Source organism: Pinus tabuliformis, chromosome 5_2 (genome assembly GCF_031772625.1).
Source record: "Pinus tabuliformis cultivar Carrire ecotype Pingquan chromosome 5_2, CPIR1, whole genome shotgun sequence".
Classification (NCBI taxonomy): domain Eukaryota; kingdom Viridiplantae; phylum Streptophyta; class Pinopsida; order Pinales; family Pinaceae; genus Pinus; species Pinus tabuliformis.
In genome coordinates this window covers 327,744,399-327,768,783 of record NC_142306.1, presented here as the reverse complement: position 1 = coordinate 327,768,783, position 24,385 = coordinate 327,744,399, and the positions used below count along the sequence as shown (strand labels likewise).

Sequence of the window (24,385 nt, the reverse complement as noted above, 5' to 3'; positions counted from 1 at the left end):
ATGACACAGTTATTTTTGGACAATCGTCCCCAGAAAAACCCAATGTGGGAAAACCGGTGCAACATATGAGGGTTTTATTATTCGTCAACAAATTCTCATGTACAAATTACTGCCAACAAAATAGGAATGAGAAATTTTATAGACACTTCTTGACCAAGTTCTACCCTAGGTGAAGCACTTCTTCCTCGGAATCCTTTTGATCCTCTCGGCGTCAAACTGCTCTCCCTGGCTTAGCGTCAAACTGCCCAAGCAAGCTCTGCGTCAAACTGCCCACGCAAGCTCTGCATCAAACTGCCTCTACGCTGCCTCTTTCTGCATCACCCTGTTCTTGCTCTACATCTTGCTACCTTGCACTCTTTGAATATGCTGATGCCCTCTCTCTCTTTCTCACTTGCAACTCTCCCTCTGATTCAATTTTCTCTTGTCGAACTTCGACCAGTGAGAAAATCGATCTTACACGGGTAACTGAGTCTCTGCCTCTAATGTGTTCTCCAAGTGCCCATCAAGTCTCTTCTTATAATCCTCTCGTTGATCAATCAACGACCCATATTAGATTCTAATCAATGGTTAGGATCATTTGACTTGATCTCTGTCTTCTTCTAGAAGTTCCACCCACAGTTTAGATTAATACCCATTAATTATTTTAATTTCCTAAGTTTAGACTTAGGGTCCCATTAAAAATAATTAATTATTTTAATAAAACTGTTTCTGGGTGGAAGTTCCCAAAACAATTTCTGGGTATTGGAGAATGCATGTGTCTAAGCTTTCTTGCAAATTTTGAGGCCTAGAGCACATCCGATGCTACCCCAAATCGACAGAAATCCTAACCGAAAGAAAGATAAAAACTCTGAGGTATGACAATGGTGGGGAATACACTTCTAAGGAATTGATTGCATATTGTAAGGAAGTAGGTATTAAGAGGGAGCCCATTGTTCTCTATTATCTCGAACAAAATGGATTGGCCAAAAGCAAGAATAGGTCAATTGAAGAAGGCATTCGAACTATGCTCCTTGATTAAGACCTACCAAAGTTCTTATTGGGAGAAGTAGCGATGACAACCGTATACATTCAAAATAGAAGTCCTCATAAGAGTCTTGATAATACAATACCCGAAGAAGTATTCTTTGGAAAGAAGCCAAATGTGGATCACCTCCGAATCTTTGGAAGTCCAACATGCACAATAAACTTAAAAAAATTAAATTTGAAAACCTAACTGTTAAACTTTAAAGTCAAAAAAATAAAAAAACAAATTTTGAAACCTAAGCCCTATCGCAACCTAAACAAATTGACCAAACTGAACCTATCACATACACACTAAACTAAACCTACATCATACTACACACTACACTACACGACGACAACAAAGGTAAACACTATTACAGAGACACGACGACAAAGGTAAACACGTGTTGCGAAGGTTGCGGGTAAACACTGAACTCGAGCGAAGGTTGTAAGTAAACACAAGTTGTGAGGGTTGTAGGTAAGAGTCGATCGAAGTATGAGACGGTGGGCAAAGGGAAACATTGAGCCAAGAACTCCATTCATGGCGGCAAAGGTAAATAGAGCTAAGAGAACTCGAGTGAAGTTTGTAGGTGAGGTAAGAGTCGAGTGACAGGGTGAAGTTTGAGACTCTTAATTTGGGATTTATAATTAAATTTTTATTGACTTATTCATTTTTATAGTTTACAGTCACTATACTCCATGAATTAATTGGCCTTCAATTTGAACTTGTCTCTTTCTCCATGTCTGTGATAAAACTTTTCTTGGCATGAATCTTTGATATTTCCCTATGCCATAATCACCATGACTTTAATACCATGTTAAATATATGCAAGAGATAAGCCGGAGAGACTAGATGAGAGATAAGATGACATATCAATGTACTACTAAATTACTAGTGGTGTTGTCTATATACATAGTAAGTGTTGATTTGCGGTACCATCGAATGTGCTCTAGGCCTCAAATTTTGCAAGGAGGCTTGGGCACATGTATTCCAAAGAACCCAGAAAGCATTTTAGGAAATTCCACTCAGAAACAATTTTATTAAAATAATTAATTATTTTTAATGGGATCCTAAGTCTAAACATATGAAAATAAAATAATTAATGGGTATTAATCTAACTGTGAGTGTAACTTCTAGAAGAAGACGAGGATCAAGCTAAAATGATCTTAGCCATTGATTAGCTTTTAATCTGGGTCTTTGAATGTTAGCGAAAAGATTATTTAAGGGAGCTTGAGGGTCATTTGAAAAACAATGAAACACACCTAGAGATTAAAAGATTGAATTTTTGAAGTGAGAAGTTCTCAGGAGGAAATTCTGATCAAGTAGATTTCTTGCAGTGAGGGGCAGTGAGTGTTGATTTGGGGTAGCATCGGATGTGCTTTAGGCCTCAAATTTTGCAGAGAGGCTTGGGCACATGAATTCCAAAGAACCCTGAAACCGTTTTGGGAAATTCCACCCAGAGACAATTTTATTAAAATAATTAATATTTTTAATGGAGTTCCCAAGTCTAAACTTAGGAAAATTAAAATATTAATGGGTATTAATCTAATTGTGGGTGTAACTTCTAGAAAAAGACGGAGATCAAGTCAAAACGATTTGAGCCTTTGATTAGGAGCTAATCTAGGCCGTTGGTTGTCCAACTAGAAGATATAAGAAGGGGCTTGAGTGTCTTTTGGAAAATACACCAAGAGAGATCAAGAAATAGATTTTCTGAAGTGAGAAGTTCTCAGGAGGAAAATTCGATTGAGGAGATCTCTTGCAGTTGAGGGGCAGGGATAGCTTCCAGAGAGAGAGAGAGAGATTTTCTCAGTTGGAGAATCATCAACAAAGAGAGGCAGAGGGTGATCCAGTAACCCAGATGCAGAGGCTGACGCAGAGGCAATGCAAAGGGTGAGAGAGAAAGTTGAAAATCTAGCAACAGAGTCAATTTCAGTAGCCGCAAGTCGGGGTGTGAGACCAAGAGGCTGAGAGCAGTGACTCTGGGTTGTAGATCGATTCACCAGCTGGGTGACGCAGTGCCTAGGAGAGTTGACGCTAGGACAACGTAGAGGCAGCGTAGGGCCTACCAGGGGCACCTCATTGAGTGACCAGATCACCCGAGACTTTTTCTCAGTGATTGTGTGAGGTAATTTCACAAAGCTTCTGCCAATATTTCTCTCTCTGTAACTGCATAACCCTGTGAGGTATTCAATGATGTATTCAGATTATGCTACTGCTTAATAATAATAACCCTCAAAACTGCTGCATCGGTTTTCCCGCATTGGGTTTTTCCAGGGACATTTGTCCAAAAATAACGGTGTCCTATGTGTTTGTATTTCCTTGCTCAGTTTCTATGTTTCAGAATCATATTTAATTTGGTGTAGGCTGCTTCAGTAATTTGCTTCAATATTTCAAGAAGAAATCTGAAATAAGTTTGTAACGTAATTTACAATCTAGGTGAAGTAGATTCAACTGGTTGCAGTAGGATTCCTGAGATTGTTAGATCTAGGAATTTTCACATGGTATTAGAGGGTTTGATGTGAAATAGGAAGAGCAAATCTAGCACTGAAGCAAGGGCCAACTTGCTGTAGCAAGCAATAGTTCGAATCCCTTGAGGGATTGCACAGTTCTAGCCAGGAGGCTATATTTTCGAGGTTGTCTCTCTCTGATTGAGTCGATAGAGAGGTAAGACTGTCGGATCGAGAATTTGCCAAGGCAAAAAGAGCCACACAGAGCCTCAGCGCAAAGCTAGAGGGACGCAGTTTTCTGCAAGCTGAGTGCTGGGCAGAAAAGCTGTCGAAAGAAGGAAGCAAATGACATAGTGAGGGAATACTTCCTCAGTGGTTTCTTACCGTGGAAATCAGTGTTTCTCATTCGTTGGGCAGCAGAGGAGCAACAGACTTACCAGCTCCATCAGGGAGTACGTAGGCTAGCCTAGAAGCTACGCAGTTGGGAGAAAGAGGGAGTTGTTTGACAATTTTCGGAGGAGATGGCAACCAGTGGCTTGAGTGATCAGGATAGACATATTGGATGGAGCATCCAACTACGTCATCTAGAAGACTAGAATGTCTTTCCTTCTAGATGAGCATGCCCTCAAGACGTATGTCGACAGTGTGGTGGTTGAACCTGCGGATGCAGATCTGCTGAAAAAGTACAAGGCTGAGATGGCAAAGGCCAAGAGGATGACCCTGGATGGAGTTAAGGATCGCGTGGTGTGCCACGTTTCTAGCAGAGCAACTGCTAAGGAGATGTGGGATGCCTTGGCCACGTTATATCAGGGATCTTCTGAGCAACGAAAGATGTACTTGGAGCATAAGCTGAGATTTGCTTAGATGTAGAAGGGAGAGTGTGTGGATCCATTCCTCACGAAGATGAAGGAGACCCGTGGTGAGTTGTCTGTTGCGGTACATACACCTCAGGATTCAGAGTTGGTTAGAGTGGCCTTCAATTCTGTCTTAGATGAGTGGCAAGTCTTTGTCCAGAGTATCTTGGGTAGAGCAACATTGCCTAATTGGGATGAGATGTGGGTAGCTCTAAAACAAGAGGAGCTGAGGAGAGACCTGGTCAAGGTCAAACTTGACAGAAGTAGCAACAGTAGTGGGTCGAAGTCCAAGGAGGAGGAGGATAATGCAGCCCTTGCATTGAAGGGGCAGCAGGGGCAATAGAGACGAAAGAAGGATGTCTCCAAGGTGAAGTGTTTTAGATGTGGCGAGATGGGCCACTATGCATTCGAGTGTCCTTTGAAGAAAAAGGACAAGGATGAGAAGCACGATCCTAAGGTTGCAACAATGAAGATCGACGAGGAGTTTGCCATGACAACCGAGATACCTCCAGGAGGGAGGTGGGCTGATTTGGAGTTGTAGTTCGAAAGCGCTACAGATGGGTAGGATCCTTGAGGAGTCCACCTCTTGGATCAATACCTTGCTATAGGAGCCTAGTTTTGCAGTCGCAGGATGGACTAGTGTCAGATGGTGCCGAGGAGTGTCGGGAAGACAATTGCCATGGCTAGGAGCGCCAGAGTTTGAGCAGTGCTGAGCAGAGTTCACAACAATGTATATAGCACAGAGCAGAGGTCAGCAACAACGTAGTAGATTCAGAAGATCAACGCAAAGACTAGCAATAGTCAGTTCCAGTATTCATGTGGTATCATACTGAACACAGTTAGTTCAGTGATTTTCGATGTTTTTCAGTGGTTTCTCTCAGCAACTGTGCTGCAGTACGGTTGCAGTGTTAGCAGTGGCAGTGCTAGCAGCATAGTAGATGCAATATTTGAGAGGGAGATGTAGTACAGATGTAGCATTGGCAATGGCGTGTCAAAGGAAACAATATAGTTACAGCAGCAACGCAGTAGTTGGTGGACAACATGTCAGATATCAGCAGTGTGGAGGACAATGCTTCAGAGTCAGAGCAGTATGCAACAACAGTATATTGCTAGAGCACATTCCTCGCTAAGAGGGAGTGTTGATTTGGGGTAGCATCGGATGTGCTCTAGGCCTCAAATTTTGCAGGGAGACTTGGGCAATTACATTCCAAAGAACCCAGAAACCTTTTTGGGAAATTCTACTCAGAGACGATTTTATTAAAATAATTAATATTTTTAATGGAGTTCCTAAGTCTAAACTTAGGAAAGTTAAAATATTAATGGGTATTAATCCAATTGTGGGTGTAACTTCTAGAAAAAGACAGAGATCAAGTCAAAACGATCTGAGCTTTTGATTAGGAGTTAATCTAGGCCGTTGGTTGTCCAACAGGAAAATATAAGAAGGGGATTGAGGGTCATTTGGAAAATACAACAAGAGAGATTAATAAATCAATTTTTTGAAGTGAAGAGTTCTCAGGAGGAAAATTCGATTGAGGAGATCTCTTGCAGTTGAGGGGTAGGGATAGCTTTCGGAGAGAGAGATTTTCTCAGCCAGAGAATCATCAACAGAGAGAGGTAGAGGGTGATCCAATAGCCCAGACGCGGAGGTTGACACAGGGCCAGCAAGGCCATGCAGAGGCAATGCAGAGGGTGAGAGAGAAAGTCGAAAATCTAGCAACAGAGTAAACTTCAGGAGCCAGACGTCGGGGTGTGAGACTGGGAGGCTGAGAGCAGTGACTTTGGGCTGTAGATCGATTCCCCGGCTGGGTGACGCAGTGCCTAGGAGAGTTGACGTTGGGACAACATAGAGGCAACACAGGGCCTACCAGGGGCACCTCATCTAGTGACCGGATCAACTGAGACTTTTTCTCAGTGATTGTGTGAGGTAATCTCACAAAGCTTTTGCCAATATTTCTCTCTGTGTAACTGAATAACCATGTGAGGTATTCAACGATGAATTCAGATTATTCTACTGCTTAATGATAATAAACCCTCAGAACTGCTGCACCGATTTTCTCGCATTGGGTTTTTCTAGGGACATTTGTCCAAAAATAATGGTGACCTATGTGGTTGTATTTCCTTGCTCAGTTTCTATGTTTCAGAATCATATTTAATTTGGTGTAGGCTGCTTTAGTAATTTGCTTCAATATTTCAAGAAGAAATTTGAAATAAGTTTGTAATGTAATTTACAATCTAGGTGAAGTAGATTCCGCTGGTTGCAGTAGGATTCCTGGGATTGTTAGATCTACGAATTTTCACAGTGAGTATCTGCAAGAAGGAAGCTTTCCTGGGCTGGAGAGTATGAGGTAAAGAGAGGGAAGAATGATGTCCAGAGAGGCAAACACTGGCCCACGCAGAGATGACGCATGCCTTAGAGGGAAAATCGAATTCATGTTGAGGAAATCGAGTTTCAGTAGTTGGGAGCTAGGGTGTGAGATCGGGAGGCAAAGATTCATATTTTCTAGCCAACAGACGGTCCAGAGAAGGAGCAGCGTGATGCCCAACAGGGGTGACGCAGGAACTGCGTGGGAGTGACGCAGTTCTGTGTAGAGGCTATGCAGAGGGTACGCAGAGGCTCCAGTTCAGCGTGATCAATCTCAGATTTCTCAGTGACAGGGTGAGAGCACTTCACGATTCATTTTTTCCAGTTTCTCTCTGTATCAGATTGCTAGTTGAGCATCCAAGAATTGTACTCAGATTTACTACTGCATAATAATAAAACCCTTAGATTTGTTGTACTGGTTGTCCCGCATTGGGTTTTTCCAGGGACATTTATCTAGAAATAACGGTGTCATTTGTGTTGTATTTTCTATCTTGCTCAATCTCTCGTTTCCGCATAATATTTAATTAAGTGAAGGTTACAGTGTATTTACTTCAATATTTACCATAGAACACAATAAATAACTTGTATGGAATAACAAGTAGGAGAAGTAACATCAGTTTGTTGCAGTAGGAATTTCGGTTGAGTAATTTTCACATCAAGTTCCATTATTCATTTTAGGAACCAATCAACTAATTCACTGATTACATTAACATAAACATCATTTATTACTTAATTTTTTTCACTTTATGACATTATTACTTTTGTACATAACATTTGTTACTCCTGAATTAAGCATTTCAATGGCTAACTCATCTTTAACACTTAATGTTATAAGGTAAATAGATGGGATGGTAATACTTTTTGTGCTCTGTAAATAATAGCAATTCTGAATGATTATGATACACATTACACTGATGACAGGTCCCGCAAGGTTCTTAATTTCTAGGCCCTTAATTTGGGATTTATAATTAAATTTTAATGATTTGTTCATGTTTACAGTTTTATTAAATTTTAGTCTTTAAAGTTTAGCTGATATTTAATTTTTGTAATGATTCATCATGCATCATAGAATGATTATGTAGACAGTAGTAGATTGTAGGCTGTAGCAGACTAGTAACATTTCTTAAGTTCTTGACAATGGGCAATGATGACAAGATTTGTTTTTGTGATGCACAATGATGATTAGATAGTATTAGAATTTGGTATTTTATTTTGTAATTTGAATTTCAAAATTAGTAATAGTTCTAATTTTTATATTTTAATTTATCATTCATGTTTATGTTGAATTACTAAATTTTATTTTAATTTTACCTTTTTAATAAATATAAAAATAAGTTGTCGCACTTTCCGTCCCCTGAAAATTTGGGGGTGCGCTCTAGCCGTCTTGGAAACTCATCCCCCCATACTCCCCGTCCCCACAACCAGTGCAACATTACGCAATTATACATTTAGAAATTCAACCATGGAAAACATCAAATCAATAAAGATCACAATGCACAAAGAGACAATAATATTTTACCCTAGGAAAACCCACAACGGGGGAAAAACCCAACCAACCATTTCCTTAGAGAATCAATGCAACAAGAAATGCATCAATCAACTAACCAACAAGATGACCAGCCACCAAGGACCAAGTCAACCCTCAACAATTCTAGGCACAAAGATCTTTGTAGGAAGGTCTCCAAGAGAACCGAAAATGTCCTACAACTTTGCCTCATAATGCGCACTATGCCACATAGATGTACCACAGAAAACAAGGTCTTAAAAAGGCTGAAACTCATCCTCTGTCTCAACCTCAAATTTGGATGATGCCACAGACATTTGTACCTCAAAACTTCCCACTAAACCACAAAGAATTTGCACTATGCGACAAAAAATTATGCCTCGGAAAATCATCCTAAATTCGACCTCCTTTGATTGCTAGAGCAAGCAAGTAGCTTCCTTTTGATCTTTGTCCTTGTACTCCTTGTCTTCTTCGCACAAAACAAAGATATATGAGGTGATCTGAAGTGTCCTTGGAGGTAGACGAATAGGCTTATTTATAGCCATCTAACCATGCGAAAGGGTGTTTCTTATTGGCAGACCGACTTGTCTCTTGGAGGGTCGACTTGGTCACTTGTGGTGCTGTTGAACATACATGTGTAAACTGTTCCAAGAAGCAGCGTATTTGTTAGGAGGATAAATTTTTTCAGAGTCATTAGCAATCATCAGATTCCAATATGTCATTGTAATCCCAAATTTTGCAAATTATTGTAAAAATGATTCTAGTATGACTATTAAACCATGTAACAACACCTAGGTAAGCTTATGATTCTTCTCAAAGGGTTTCACTCTAGGGACTTTTTAACCTCCCCAAATTATTTGTGTTTGTAAACACGAATAATTGGCAGAGTTTTTCTCCTAGATATAGCCCAAAGCTAGGGTGGAGCTCGTTGACAAGGTCTTAGGTGAGTCCTAGTGTTATCAAGTTATGTATTTTTATCATACTTGATCGTGTGTCTTGTTTTGCAAAATTTGGCCGAGTCTAAGGGATTGTGTTTATTGTAAATTCCCCTTCTATGGGTGATTATTGTAATATCTTGATGTAAAAAGTGTTGCCTAGGAATATTTTTGGTGAATGGTTTCTCATAATTAAAATACCATTACCAAAATATTTTTTTAGACGCACTTAGAGTGTGGAAAATATTTAATCCCCTCTTGAGTCTTTTTATAAATTTTAATTTCTGGCAAAAATAATATTAAAAATTATCAAAAATTAAAATGAAGGGAAATAATTACCTTCCAAGTGGAAAATTCATAAAAAATTATTTGAGGCTATTTTCAAAGGGAAATAATTTAAGTCAAAAAACAAAAAGCCTCATTTCCAAGGCAAAAGGACCCAGTTCAGAAATTCGTTTGGGCCAGAGAAGACTATTTCCCAGCAAATCAAAATTTTTGGACCAAGCAGTGGAATATTTTGCACGAGTAACAATAATTCCATTTTTGGGAGGTCCTCCATGGTCCAAATGTCAAAGTTTGATCCCTCTAGCACAGTGAACAAGGAAGGTCAAAGTTTTTTTGAGATTTGTGCTAGCTAATCAAGGGATCAAATTTTTTTCCACAAGGATCAAGCCATGGATCGATGTAACTAGCCGTTATTTCCTCTTGGAGGGGTTGACCCTTCTCATTTTTCTATATAAGGAAGCTCTCATGCTCCTCATTGTGACTTGAATCAATGATAATTTTGTACTAAGCTAAGCTCTGCTGGAATATTTTCAATAAAAGTCTTTGGGGTTTCAATTCAAGGTGTCTCTGTCTTGATGATTCATGGTATGTGTTGAATGGGTTTAATGCTTTGATTTTGTTCTTTAACTGAAGATTATTATTCCATAGCCAGTGGTTGGACTATCTATAAGCATAGGTATCTTGCTTTAGGTTTTGGGCTAGAGTAAACACATTAAAGCTGGTAGATCTAGTAGGTATCTCAAGTTCTCTAGTCTATTTGTGTGAATTGAAACCCCGTGAAACTAATAATCTATGTTTCAAGTGTATAGAGATTTTTTCAGGTGATTCAACCCTTGGGGAAAACCCAAGTTCATGGACTTTGAGGTGACCACACTTTGTTTGGATTCTGAGCTTATCTAATGATCTATTGTGCAGAGTTAGGGTTTGTACATCAAGATAAAATTATTTCTATTAGTTATTTTCAGAATCTATTTGGGCTAAAAGGATTTTTTTGCTAACTATAGCTTGATTTTAATTGTGAATAGTGTAAATAATTTTGTAAATAATTTTCTAACCCTTGTATATTAATTTTCCCATTTTGTAAATAGTATTTTGGGGTTTTATTTTAGAATTTTTTAGATCTTGTGGCTTGACTCTATTTATTTGACTTGCAGGTGCCATTAGCTCAAGGATTCAAAGACAAATCCAAAGCAAGAGCTTTGAGACCCTCACCTAACCTAGACAACTAGGGTTTAGGCCTAGATTCACCTTTGGAGGAGCTGTCCAACCAAGAGAAGAAGTGCGTTCAGCCAAAAAGGGCTGCTTTGGGGTCTAGGAACCCTAAGCTTCAAGACCCAAGTGCCAAAATTGCAATGCCTAGCCTCCTTGAGGAAGCAGCTAGCCCTAGAGGGCTTGTTTATTGCGTAAACTGGGGTTTTCTTAAGTATTTGACTTCTGAAGTGATTGTGTAGGTGGTTTCTCTGAGGTTAAGGTCATTTTTGGGCTTGAAAGTGACAAATCTTGCTTGCAGAAGGTGGCCGTAAGGGTTTCAAGGCCTCTAGGCCTTGGCTGCAACCCTAAAAAGGTCACTTCACCCTAGACACAACCCTAACCAGGCCTATAAACCCTAGTCCCAGGCCTAATTAGGCCTTATTGACTTAGCCATAGCCCTAGAGGGGCCTTGTTTCACCTTTGCATTGATTTTGAGGGCTAATAACTTGTTTTGCAGGCCTAAAGTGATTTTTGGCAAGGGTTTGTAGTGGGTTCTCATTGAATTTTTGTCATAAAATAGTGAATTTGTGAACCAATCTTGGTTTTGCAGGCTCTTTATCCATCGAGGAAGGGATTTGAAGGCTTATTTTTCTCTTTCATCATCATTCGAGCCTCTTGAGGCCTAGCCGTTAGCCTTAGGGCCACTTCTAGGCTTGGTCACAAGCATTAGAGGGTCTAAAGCCCTAGCCGCATGCTCTAGGTGCGCTGACCCATCGACAATCTTGTTTTTCACACTAATACATTCGAGTTGCAGGACTTTTAAAGGGCCAATCTCCAAGTTTTGAAGGCTACACATCAAGTTTTGGGGCTTGCACTTGCCATATTTTCTCAACTATCATAGCCACAGGCCGAGAAGGCCTAAATTTGCCCTAGCCGTGGAGTTTTGAGAGCATTCCTTTGGTTTTCAGTCTAGTCATTGATGGTTGCAGGTGTTGGAGGTCTTACATTGCTTTCTCAAGGTCAAAATTAGTTTCTTTTGTGCCCCAACAAGACAAGTTTTCCATTGGAGCTAGAACGCTAGGCCTAAAGGGTTTGATCCTCTCACCTTTCCTCTCTTATATTGACTGTCATAAATAACAAGATCTGAAGACTAATATGAACAGTGGCATAATCAGGTGTTAATCACCCTAAAGAAGCCTAAAAAGTAACTCCCAAACAAGCTTAAGAACATAAGAGATTTGTAGTGCCCTAATTATTAATTTACAGTAACCAGATAGACACGCATATAAATTTGAAAACAGTAATACATAAAATTGAAATCTGCACCTACCTGAGCTGCTTGCCGACTTCCGATTCCGCTTCAGGACTGGTAATCCTGAACTGCTGGCTGATTTGATTCAATTCTGAGACGACCAATTCCACCCGACCTGACAGAGCAACCTGGTTGCTCAATCCAGAGAAGCTCTCCACAGAGGCTCTCTGTCCCTCCGTGCCCAGAACTCAGATCAGTCAAGACTCTGCCACTGCAAGGTATCTCCTGGTTTTTGCTGATCAATCCTCAATCCTCCTCCGGTTTTTCCCCCCTGCTCCCGGGTCAGGCTGCTGCTATAAATATCCCCCTTTGCCTGGCGGTGGCCGCCCTCCCACTTGCAGCCACCGCCTCTCAGCATTGAAGTCTCTCGCGATATTTCCAGTGATAAATTTCAGTAGGTAGGGGTCTTTATGAGTTCAGATATTTTTATACGATTGAACAAATGTGATATCAATGTTGGCACGCTGTTTCCATAGTTCATAACTTTTAAATTTATATATATTCATAACATTCCTTTAATACATGGTATATCTTAAATGATATTTCTCATAACCTTTATTTAATATATTTTATGAAGATTAAACGATTTCTACTTATAACATTTTATCACATGTATGTTATAATTATTTAATGTTATATATATACTTATAACATTTCAAAATATGTTTATAATTATTTAATGATATATATATCTTTTAAATTATATTTGTAAGGTCTAACTATATATCATAAAGTTTAATGTATAGATATATTCATATATTATAAGGTTTAACATTTTTATTAATGGGTCAATTAGATGGGTTGTTACAAGATTAACATTCATCACCTAGGGGCTTAATCATTGTTGTGTTTTGTAGCTTCTCTTGTCAATTTTTGGACTGTTTTCATACTAATAACTTGCTGATCTAATTTGCAAAAGTTTGGTGCATTCCTCAAGTGATCTCATCATTGGTTAACTGGTTGCATATGTCTTGCATCTTGTCTTAAGGATATCTAGTCATTGTTAGTAAATTGCATTTGCATTGCTAGTTGCATACATTGCATATCACTGTTAGCAATCTCTTATTGTGCTTGTCTCTATTAGCGCTTATTATTATTGTGTTTAAGATCATCTATTGTGCTTCATTGGCTTATGATCTAAGTGATAAATTGTTCTCATTTTGTTCTTGTGCTTAATTGTTAAGTAATATTTAACATAAGAGGACTTAACTGAGATCTTATTGGCACATTAATAAGATCTGATATGCTCTTGGATAATTGGAATTCCTAATCTTATTTCATTGAGATAGTCTTTAAATCGTTCTCTAAGTGCTTCATATATTTGCTTGTATTTCTCTTGTCATCTTGTGTTGAATATCATTATAAGCATTTTGATTTCAAGTGATTTAATCTTGTTGAAGCATTTAACATATTTAATAATCTCATTGAAGCAATAACTCATATCTTGCATCTTCATTCTAGTTTAGAAGTGGATCTTTAAATTTTACCTCCAAGCATAAGCTTGGTTGTAAGAAAGAGAGGACCATCTTCTTCACACAATTTGAGAAGCCTGGACCCTCACTTGCAGTTAACACAATGACTTTGTAGTTCTCTTGTGGGAAATCCCTTGTAGGAACGGAGGCACCTGGATGGTTAGAACTCCATGGGAGGTATCGTTAATGAGCCCTTAGCCTCCTTCCCTTGGACTTCTCTCTACAACTTGCATTCAAGACTAGCTTCAAAAGAATTGAGGAGAAGGATTCACCTAGACTAGGCATATAATTAAAATCTACCAAGAGCTTGCATCTCACATAGATTTAGGTCCTGCACTTCATTTAGGATAGATTTTGCATCTTGCAGCAACTGTTCATCCGGTAACTTGGAATATTAATCCATATTGTGCAAGTAATTAACTTAAAGGCACTGGTCTCTAATTCATAATCTTAAGGAATCTAATCAAATTGTGTTGAATAATCATACTTTCTGCTTAATTTCAAACCAAGTTTCTAGGCCATTCAATTGTGTATCCTTGAGTTGTTGGTTCCCCAACAAGTTGCTCATCATCTCATCTATAAGGACTACCAACAAGATCTGAAGACTAATCTAAACAGTGGCATAATCAAGTGTTAGTCACCCTAAAGAAGCCTAAAAAGTAACTACAATTTGAGCGACAACAAGTGTCAAATACAAAAATTCAATTTTTTCATTTTTCCTTCTTTTCGTAATTATTCTTTCAAATATAAAATCAAATAAATATTTACTTTTTCTTGAAAGCATGAAGAAGATGCTTCAAATAAAATTTTCTTTCACAAATATAATTTATATTTCATCATTACAAGTACAAATGACACATTATGAAGACTGACCATAGCTACAAAATTCAACAACTTTTGGGACTGACTAAAGTGGTTCTTGTTGGAATTGTGTAAGTTTAATTTCATTTTCTTCCATTTTGCATCTTAAATTTCTGAATTTAGGGTTTCTATGTGTGCCATATGAAAAAGTGCAATATCTTTTCTTGAAATCTTGATTCTTTATGGTATGTAAAATGTCTTGCAAGAATCCATCAAATGGACTTGGTTCATGCATCCTTTGACCTTAAAATTTCCCACATAGAGAAGTCATTAGGTTTTCTAAGTGAAGAAATTCAATCTTCCACCCTTTTCATCCAAAGACCTCTATCATTGACTTCACCCTAATTGACTCCATTGCCCAATTGGATAGAGGCACTAGTCTAGTAGGTGTTGACCATTATAAATTTCTCTTTCTTTCTCTAATTTCTTGTAACTAGGGTTAGGGTTAGCTTAAAATCTATGCAATTTTATGTCCATATGTTATTTCCTTATTGGAAGGGATTACATTTAATAAATAATGAAGAAAATGTCTAGCATTAATTGCATATTTTAACCCCAAAATTAGGTTGACGTCTTGGTACTTATTGCTGTCATATCCATTTTCAGCCATAAATTTCATTGTCTACCCTAACCCTTGCTGGCCTTATTGATAGCCTTGACCCTTTATTGATTTTCTGTAATGTTCCAAACTAGGGAAAATAGTGCTATGCAAAGAAAATAATAAAAACAACACCATAAAATTGAAACATTCAATGCACACCCATTAAAAGTCCAGGAATATCCAATAGCTGAGCCATTTTATTATAATCTGGGAGAAAAGTACAATAATGTGGAAGTGGTGCACCTGGGCTTGCCTCAATGGCAAGAGTGATCAAACCCAGGTGGTAATATGTCAAGCCCAGATGGCACAATTACTGCTGCAATGATGCTCCACGCTGCCCTTGTGAAACTGTGATGTCTGTTGCAAGGATGTCGCTGGAAACCCCACCTCCGGTGCTCAGAAAATTACGGAAAATTAATCCCGACCTCTCCACCAAATACCCAGAATAACCCACGAAGGAGGGCCAAATGTTGACCTCATAATTTTGGCCCAAATTCCCCTTAGCTCCTCTAGTTGCTGGCTGAGTTGGGACCCCTATTTGGCCGCTTAGATCTGCGCAAAAAATTCTATAAAATTAGGAGTGTGATCCTTCCCCAAAACCCAGAAAAACTCAGAAAGGGTTTCCCTTGGTTCCAACCTTAAAAAGTTGACCCTTCACAGCTTGTCCCCCCTCCAATTTCGAATTCTGTTGCTGTGACTGATCCTGTCAATCTCTGCTCCCCCAACTCCAGCAATCCTCCTCAAATGACCCTCCAAGTGATCTCCTACTTCTCCCGGCCAACTCCAGCTCTACAATTCCTTCCTACAACTCCCATGTGAGCTAGGGGACTGTAAATCGAATTGCTCCAATGCAACAACCTCTTGCTCCAAAACTCTCCCGGAAGGTTGATCCTCCACTATAGCTTCAATGCCCAAACTCCCTCGACAGTTGCTGCCCAGAGGAACCCACAAGCAACACCCTGTGTATTTCCCCTTTTGCATACTCTAGAAACATGCACTGACTGAGACAAATGCTGAATGATATGATTGTGAAACTCCACCAGCTCTCCTACAAGGTAGTACGAATTGCCTTGCTAGGGTGGCACTCGAAGTCCACCAAAGCAAGGGTTGAGATCTCCGCTCGGAGACACTCGTGTGCTAAACAACACAGTTTCTAGACTAAGCAACTTGAGCAACTAAGGTTGAGTTCAATATGTCAAAAGATACCAAATGAGGCTGAGCCTCCTCTATTTATAATTCATGGGCCACTTTTCCCATGTGGGCCCCCTCCAACTAGCAATTCGACTTTCCCTCCTTAGCCATTTGAACTTCCCTCTAAGTAGGTGCGTATTTCCTCATGTGGGTGGCCTCACGCTATGCCAACAAAACATTTCGGCCCCTTTTTCCTTCCTAAGTCTTTTCCAAAAATCACATGGGTCCCATGGCCTCCAAAATTGTCAGAATTGTAGAATAAATAAACCTGTAACAATTTAATTTCAGAAGGGACATTACATATTCTCTTATATGCTTTTCCTAGAGCTGCTATATTTCATCTTATGCCCTAAATCTGCATTTCTTACAAATCCTAACTTATAACAACTCTCTTATAAATTATAAAGATCTTAGGGAAGTGTATTTGAACTTTAGGAAACTCTTATCTCAGCCTTCCAAAGCTTCTGGTACCTTTTCCTCCAATCATTAGACCTTGCATCGCCATTGACCCCTCCTTAGTTGAATATCTTGTGGTGATTTTTTGTTAGGAAGCCTCCCTTGTGGGGATAATATCCACCAGTAAACAACTGGAGAGAAGCCACTAAGGTGACAGTGGTGGCTAATCTCATGTTGCCATAAGACTTAGGTTTCCTAGTGAGGCTTTGCACTAGGCTTGCTAGATTTTACAATAATAAGGTTTATGAAGAGGGCAATCTTGATTCAAATGATCCTGACCTTGACAAGCAGAGCAGGAATTTAGTAGATTGAGGCATCAAACCTTCTATAGTTTAACACCATCATTGGTGCAAACAAAATTGAAGTGGGGAAGCTTTTGCTTCAAATCCACCTCCACACATACCCTTGGGTTTGGTCTAAAAGATTTATATTGGCCATTACCAATAAAATCTTTAACAAATCTATGGGGAAACACATCAACAAAAAGGCATGTGTTAGCTAGTAGGGTTAGGAATTCCAACCATAGCAGATAATTAGCTTTCCTTGGTCCTTTGGATTAAAAATTGTACTTCATGATTAAGTATAGGTTCGTAAATCACCAATATTCCATGTTTTAGACTATAACATGTGGTGAGTTGCAACATTTGAATTAAACAAAAAGCAAACATACTTCGATCCCAATCTCTAGTAAGAGCTCAAGGAGATCCCCTTGACCTCCTTGTTTAACCCACACTAGCAATTGACGACCTTCTCATTTGGCATTTGACAACAAAAGAATCTCCTTTCATCTCTGAATACATGTGCTTCTCAATGTTAGTTTTTGTTAGCATCAGATGTGCTTTAGCCATGAAAATTGGTGGAGAGGCTAAGGCACATGAGTCATAAAGAACCCAAAAACCGTTTGGTGAAATTCCACACGGATTGTATTTTATTAAAATAATTAACATTTTTAATGGGGTTCCTAAGTCTAAACTTAGGAAAATTAAAGTATTAATGGGTGTTAATCAAAATATGGGTCTAGAAAGCAGATCAAGTCAAGCTTTTAATCTTAGTCATTGCTTAGAGACTTAATCTCGGTTGTTGAAGTCTCAACGAGAAAAGTATAGGGAGGAGGCTTGGGGTTCATTTAGGAACACACACCTAGAGAACGAATTGATCTAGAGTTCGAAATTTCTGAGGCTTGGAAGCTGAGAAATTCGAACTAAGTGATCATTCTGCAGCAGAGGGGTAGGGATAGTTCGGGAATACTGGGCAGAGAGGCGGAGAGCCACCAGTGGAGGCAGTGCAACACTTAGAGGGACTGACGCTGGGCCAGTCTGGGCCCACGCAGGCTTGACGCAGAGCCAAAAGGGCCAACGCAGAAGGGACGCTGCCTTCACGTATAAATCCAGAATTGCTGGAGAAGGTTGACGCAGAAGCTCCAGGAGGTAGAAGGGACAGTGCAGGGTTGACGCAGGGCCTACACAGAGATAGCCGGGGTTAGCCAGTTTTGCTGTCGGATCAACCAGAATCTGCTGAGTGAAGTGAGATAATCTCACTCAGTTTTCCACCATTATATTTTTCTTTGTAATTGGATTGCCGGGAGGGCATCCAACATTGTATTTAGAACTACTGCTTAATAATATAAAACACTCAGAGTTGCTGCACCGGTTTTCCTGCATTGGGTTTTTCTGGGGACTATTTTGTCCGAAAATAATGGTGTCCTATGTATCTTGTTCTTTGCTCAGTTTCTTGTTTCATGTAATCAAATTAAATTGGTGTAGGTTGCAGAAGTAATTTACTTCAATTTTTTTTTTTAAATAACTTGATAATGTATATTAAAATCAAGTAGGAGAAGTAAATTCAGTTTTGCTACAGTAGGGGTTCCTTGAGTATAGGAATTTTCACATGGTATCAGAGCATTGATTTTGAAACAGGAAGAGTAGATCCAACGCTGAGCAGAGTGGCCAATAGCTGCATTTGGCAGAAATTCGAATCCCCTTGAAGGGATTGTGTAGTCTTTGCTGGGAAAGTAGAGATTCCGAGGAAATCTCTCTCTGAGAGAGTCGAAAGAGAGGTACGGTTTCCGGTTCGTGAGCTTGTAGAGGCAGAGGGAGTGACGCAGAGCCTCAGTGTAGCGCTTGAAGGGCGCAGTTTCTGCTGGGGCAGAAATCAGTGGGAAAAGAATGGAGACACATAGAAGGGGAATTTTCTCCTCAGAGGACTTTTCTCTTCAAAAGTTCGAATTTTTCACTTGCTGGGCAGCAAACCAATGTTGCGCAGTGACTAGAGGAGTAAATTTGACAGTTTGGGTGAGATGGCATCACATGGGCTTAGAGATCAGGACAGGTTGGAAGGAGCTTCCAACTATGTCATATGGAAGACAAGTATCTTCGCTGTTCTGGAGGAGTACGATCTTGAGGCTTACGTCAAGAGTGTTGTGGCTGTTCCCACGGACAATGATCAAAATAAGAAGTACAAGGTTGAGCAGGGAAAGGAGAAGAGGTTCATACTCGATGGAGTTCGAGATCATGTGGTCTCACACTTACAAGGCAACGATACAACCCAAGAAATGTGGGAAGCTGTCTTCACTGTATGAAGGTTCTTCTGAACAACGGAAGATGTACTTAGAACAAAAGTTATAGCGGACATTGATGCAGAAGGGAGAAGGGGTTAACTCCTATCTTCAACGTCTTTAGGACACTAGAGACCAGCTTGCTGCAGTGGGGTCTACTCCTTAGTCTACCGCGATGGTAAGGACGACCCTGAATGGAGTCTCGGATGAATGGCAAGTCTTTGTCCAAAGTATATTAGGCAGGGAAAGACTAACTTCATGGGAGGAGATGTGGGCAACCCTTCATCAGGAAGAATTAAGGAGGGATCTGGTTAAGGTCAACCTTAATGGCAGCAATGAGAGTGGCACGAAGACCAAGGAGGAGGAGGAGAATGTAGCTCTAGCATCAAAGGGACAGCAGAAGCAGAAGCGGAAGAAGGACATTTCGAAGGTGAAATGTTTTAGATGTGGCGAGATGGGCCACTTTGCATCCCAGTGTTCTTTGAAGCAAAAGGATAAGAATGAGAAACATGATCCTAAGGTTTCTCCAGCAAAAATTGACGAATATGAGTTTGCCATGAGTGCCCATGCATCTCCAGGAGGGAAATGGCGCGATATAGAACTATAGTCGGGAGGACTACATGTGGGCAGGATCCTTGAGGAACCCACCTCTTGGATCAATTCCTTGCTACAGGAGCCCGAGATTCAGCAGTAGTGAGATGGACTTAGTGTCAGATGATGCAGTGGGTTGGTTGGAGAGACAGATGCAGTAGCCTGAGACCAGAGACTGATCAGCGCAGAGCAAGGTTGGCAGCAATGCAGAAGTCGGGAGCATCGCAGAAGATTCAGAGGGTTAGAGACTAGTAGCAGTCAGATTCTAACATTCACATGGTATTATGCTGACCATAGTTAGTTCAAAAATTTGGGATGATTTTCCGCTGCTGAGCAACAACAATTGGAAAATGACGTAGTGCAGAGCTAGTAGTGGCAGTGTTAGCAACATATGCAGATGGAGCTGTAGTATAGATGCAACCGTGGCAGTGGCAGTGTCATGAGTAGCAATACAGTGGTAGCAACAACATAGTGTTGGTGGCAAAAATAGTGTTGAAAGGAGATGCTTCAGAGACAGAGCAATATGTGGTTGGACATTGTTGCTAGAGCACATTCCTCGCTAAGAGGGAGTGTTATTTTTTGGTAGCATCAGATGTGCTCTAGCCATGAAAATTGGTGGAGAGGCTAAAGCACATGAATTCTAAAGAACCCAAAAACCGTTTGGTGAAATTCCACTCGGATTGTATTTTATTAAAATAATTAATATTTTTAATGGGGTTCCTAAGTCTAAGCTTAGGAAAATTAAAGTATTAATGGGTATTAATCAAAATATGGGTGATAATGTTCTAGAAAGCGGATCAAGTCAAGTTTTTAATCTTAGTCGTTGATTAGAGACTTAATCTTGGCCGTTGAAGTCTCAACGAGAAAAGTATAAGGAGGAGGTGTTGATTTGGGGTAGCACCGGATGTGCTCTAGCCACGAAAATTGGTGGAGAGGCTAAGGCACATGAGATCTCCAATATCTAGAAAGGGTTTGGGTAGATTCTAAACAGTTTGGGAGATATTAAAATAATTAATATTTTTAATGGAGTCCCTAAGTCTAAACTTAGGGAAAATAAAATATTAATGTGAATTAATATAAAAATGTGTTAGAATGGTCCAAAAGCCATGGATCAAGCCATATTTAATCTTAGCTGTTGATTAGGGACTTAATCTCGGTCGTTGAATTGTTAATGAGAAAAGTATAAGAGGAGGCTTGAGGGTCACTTGGAGAACACACCAAGAGATCAATATTTCGACTTTCTGGGGCTGGGTTTGCTGAGAAAGTTGAGAGAGTGATCAGAGTTGCAGCTGAGGGGCAGTGAATACAGAAGCAGAGAGTCAGAGATAGCACCGAGAGGATTAGTGCAGTAGTCGGAGAGAGGGACGCAGAAGCAGCCAAGGGTTCACGTAGAGCCAGCCAGGGTTCACATAGAGGCAGCGAGGAGCTGCGCAGTGCCTCAGAGGGCCAACGTGGGTGACACAGAGGGCTAGAGGGATGACGCAGTGCCTCCGGAGGCTGACACAGGCAAAGCCAGAGTGATGTTGGGCTAACGCTGGGCCAGAGAAAGGCTGACGCTGGGGTTTCGTGGGGTAGATTGGAGCTGTGGAGCTGCCGGAGTGTTTATCCGGGGTTTTAGTCGGAATATCTGCCTCCGAGTAGAGAGGTACTACTGCCGAGATTTTTCTCTGTTGGGTGAGCCAGATTTGGCACCTAGATTGTATTCTGAAACTGCTTAATAAATCAAACCCTCTGATAGCTACACCGATTTTCCCGCATTGGGTTTTTTCCGGGGACATTTGTCCAAAAACAACGGTGTCACTTGTGTGCTTGTTTCTATTTCCTTCAGTTGATGATCTGTAATGTGTTGAGCATGTACTTGTATTTATTTCTAGTATTTACATGGTAAATAACTTGTTAATTAACAGAACAAGTAGGTAGGAATAAATCAGTAAAGTGCATGAAGGGTTTCTAACGTGTCAGACTTAAAAATTTCAATAGGAGGCTTGGGGTTCATTTAGAAACACACGCCGAGAGAACGAATTGATCTAGAGTTCGAAATTTCTGGTGAGAAATTCGAACTAAGTGATCATTGTGCAGTAGAGGGGTAGGGATAGTTCGAGAATACTAGGTAGAGAGGCGGAGAGCCACTAGTGGAGGCATCACAACACCTAGAGGGATTGATGCTGGGCTAGTTTAGTCCCATGCAGGCTTGACGCAGAGCCAGAAGGGCCAGTGCAGAAGGGAAGTTGCCTTCACGCAGAAATCCAGAATTGCCGGGGAGCTGTTGGAACAACCGGGGAAGGTTGACGCAGAAGCTCCAGGAGGCAGAAGAGGCAGTGCAGGGTTGACGCAGGCCTTACGCAGGGCTAGTGCATAGATAGCCGAGGTTAGCCAGTTCTGTTGTTGGATCAGCCGGAATCTGCCGGGTGAAGTGAGGTAACCTCACTCAATTTTACGCCATTGTATTTTTCTTTGTAATTGGATTGCCGGGAGGGCATCCAACTTTGTATTCAGAACCACTGCTTAATAATATTAAACCCTCAGAGCTGCTGCACCGGTTTTCCCGCATTGGGTTTTTATGGGGACTATTTTGTCCAAAAATAACGATGTCCTATGTATCTTGTTCTTTGCTCAGTTTCTTGTTTCATGTAATCAAATTAAATTTGTGTAGGCTGCAGAAGTAATTTACTTCAGTATTTTTCAAAAAATAACTTGATAATGTATATTAAAATCAAGTAGGAGAAGTAATTTTAGTTTTGCTGCAGTAGGGGTTCCTTGAGTATAGGAATTTTCGCACTCAATATACTCTTTATTGTCTATTAGGAAATTGTTGTAAGTCATTGGGATTTGGAGGGGTTACAACATGGTTGTTGACTGAAGGCTAAGAGGGAACCCCTATCTCCTTAAGTTGAAGCTTCATTATAAGTGGCATTGTCTTAACTTTGGCATCTAATTGACCATCTCATATCACCAAGCCCTCATGCATAGTCACCAAGGTAGAATCCCTAGATACAATTGCAAGCCCTAGTCCATCCTGAGAAGGGGACATGGCCTCATTTCACAAAGGCTCAACTATTGGCTTTGAATTGATCATCACATTCATGTCTGAGGTCACAAACTTGTTCTCCATATTGACCACATTACCAATTATAGACATGGGTGACCACTCCTATCTGGGTTTCTAGAAGAGGCACTCTTTAAACCACCAAACGTTGCGTGCAAAGATTGTATCACAACATGAATAGAACCATTGCCATCTAGATAGTTAAAGGTAATAAACTCTTAAGGTGGGAGTTCCCTTCATCGGCTTCTTCTCTGATACACATTATTAACTATAGGAGCTCACCCATGGTCATTCATTAAACTACCAACAAGCCTTTTGCACCTTTTGTGTGGCCAACCATATTGCCCTTGTCTCCTTGTAAAACCACACCCAAAAAAACTCCACTGACTCCTATATAATCAAGAAAAGAGTTGCACCATCTCTATGGTTTCGAATCTGCACTCCTGCAATCAGATTGAGGGTGTTTGTACTTGTACAAAACACATCGGTACCTTTCCCACTTGTTTGTACCATGGCTGAAACCCTCCTTTGACACTTCTTACTGGGTTGAAGTTTTGTTGAGGTGTAAACATTGAAACTCTCTCTGCTGCAATTTTTACATGCTATGAAACTTAACAACGCAAACAACTGAAATGATTTGGCAGATATCTGGATCTTCAATCAGGTTCAATCACAATAGACCATTTTGAAGTTTGGTTTTGATTCCCACAATATCTGATCAAAATGATTAATATGTGTTCTCTCTTCCACTATTCTTCATGCTTAATATAATATTGTAAATCAATGTGTTTTGGTGATTTATTTCGTTTCTGTTGCTATTTGAAGATTTGTGTAAAATTGCAAAAAATAATCAGTTGTATGTTTGTTTTTGTTGTTTACAGGCGTTGGTTGATAAGATTGATCATCAATGTCGGTGCAAAATCTAAGGAACCTCTCATGGTTTTAGAAAGAGAATCAGATTTTTTAGAGCGTATTGCTGAGGTACATAGATAATTATAGTTCTTTGACATGTCAAATAACTGACTTTTTTTATTTAGAGTGTTTTCATGTCACTATTTTTTTTAATGCGTCTTACATTCACATCAGCAAAATAAAAGAAGGAAGGGTATATACAGTGAAGGTTATATCCTCTTCCTCAGTGCTACTAAATCTGAAATAAAACCAGAATATGCCATTGTATCTAGAAACTTGGCATCCTTAGTGAGCCAAAAACCATTGGTCAACAATTACATACATATGTCATCCCTCCTTGGTTACATAAAGTAGTCAAAGAACTGATCTTATTATAAAAAAAGGAACCTATGATGGATATTCCAAATGGAAAATAGAGTAGAGATCATCAAACAATGCCAAATACCAATTGAAAGAGGAGTGGACCAAATAATTGCAACCACCAAGAAGAGCTGCTTTTGAGTGTGCCCTCCCTTGAAGAAGCATTGTATACTAATCCTAAACATAATTCTAACAGTTACTGGCAAACTGACAATCTTAGAACGAGTGCTTCACCATTTCTATGCCATTCCAGGCTGGGTAGAGACCATCACAGAGATAATTTTTTGCCAACCTAGCCTTGGAGGGGAGCCCTGGATAAAGAACTAACCATGCAAAAACCGGAAGTTTGTAGCACAGATGCATAGATCACACACTATGCAATTGACAAACTCAGACATCCTCTGGATATGAGGAAACCAAACAAGCATTGAGGACAGGGGTTATCCAT

General features: G+C 40.0%; 1 protein-coding gene across 6 annotated transcripts in view; it reads left to right on the top strand.

The window, feature by feature from the left end:
• Positions 1–24,385, top strand: part of LOC149158830 (uncharacterized) — a 523,084-nt gene that overhangs the window by 126,697 nt on the left and 372,002 nt on the right. For all 6 annotated transcript variants that reach the window (XM_089436325.1, XM_089436329.1, XM_089436328.1 and 3 more), the window contains one exon: positions 23,547–23,646. In XM_089436325.1, coding sequence (XP_089292451.1) covers positions 23,547–23,646 — 100 coding nt within the window. The remainder of the gene's footprint in view (positions 1–23,546; positions 23,647–24,385) is intronic.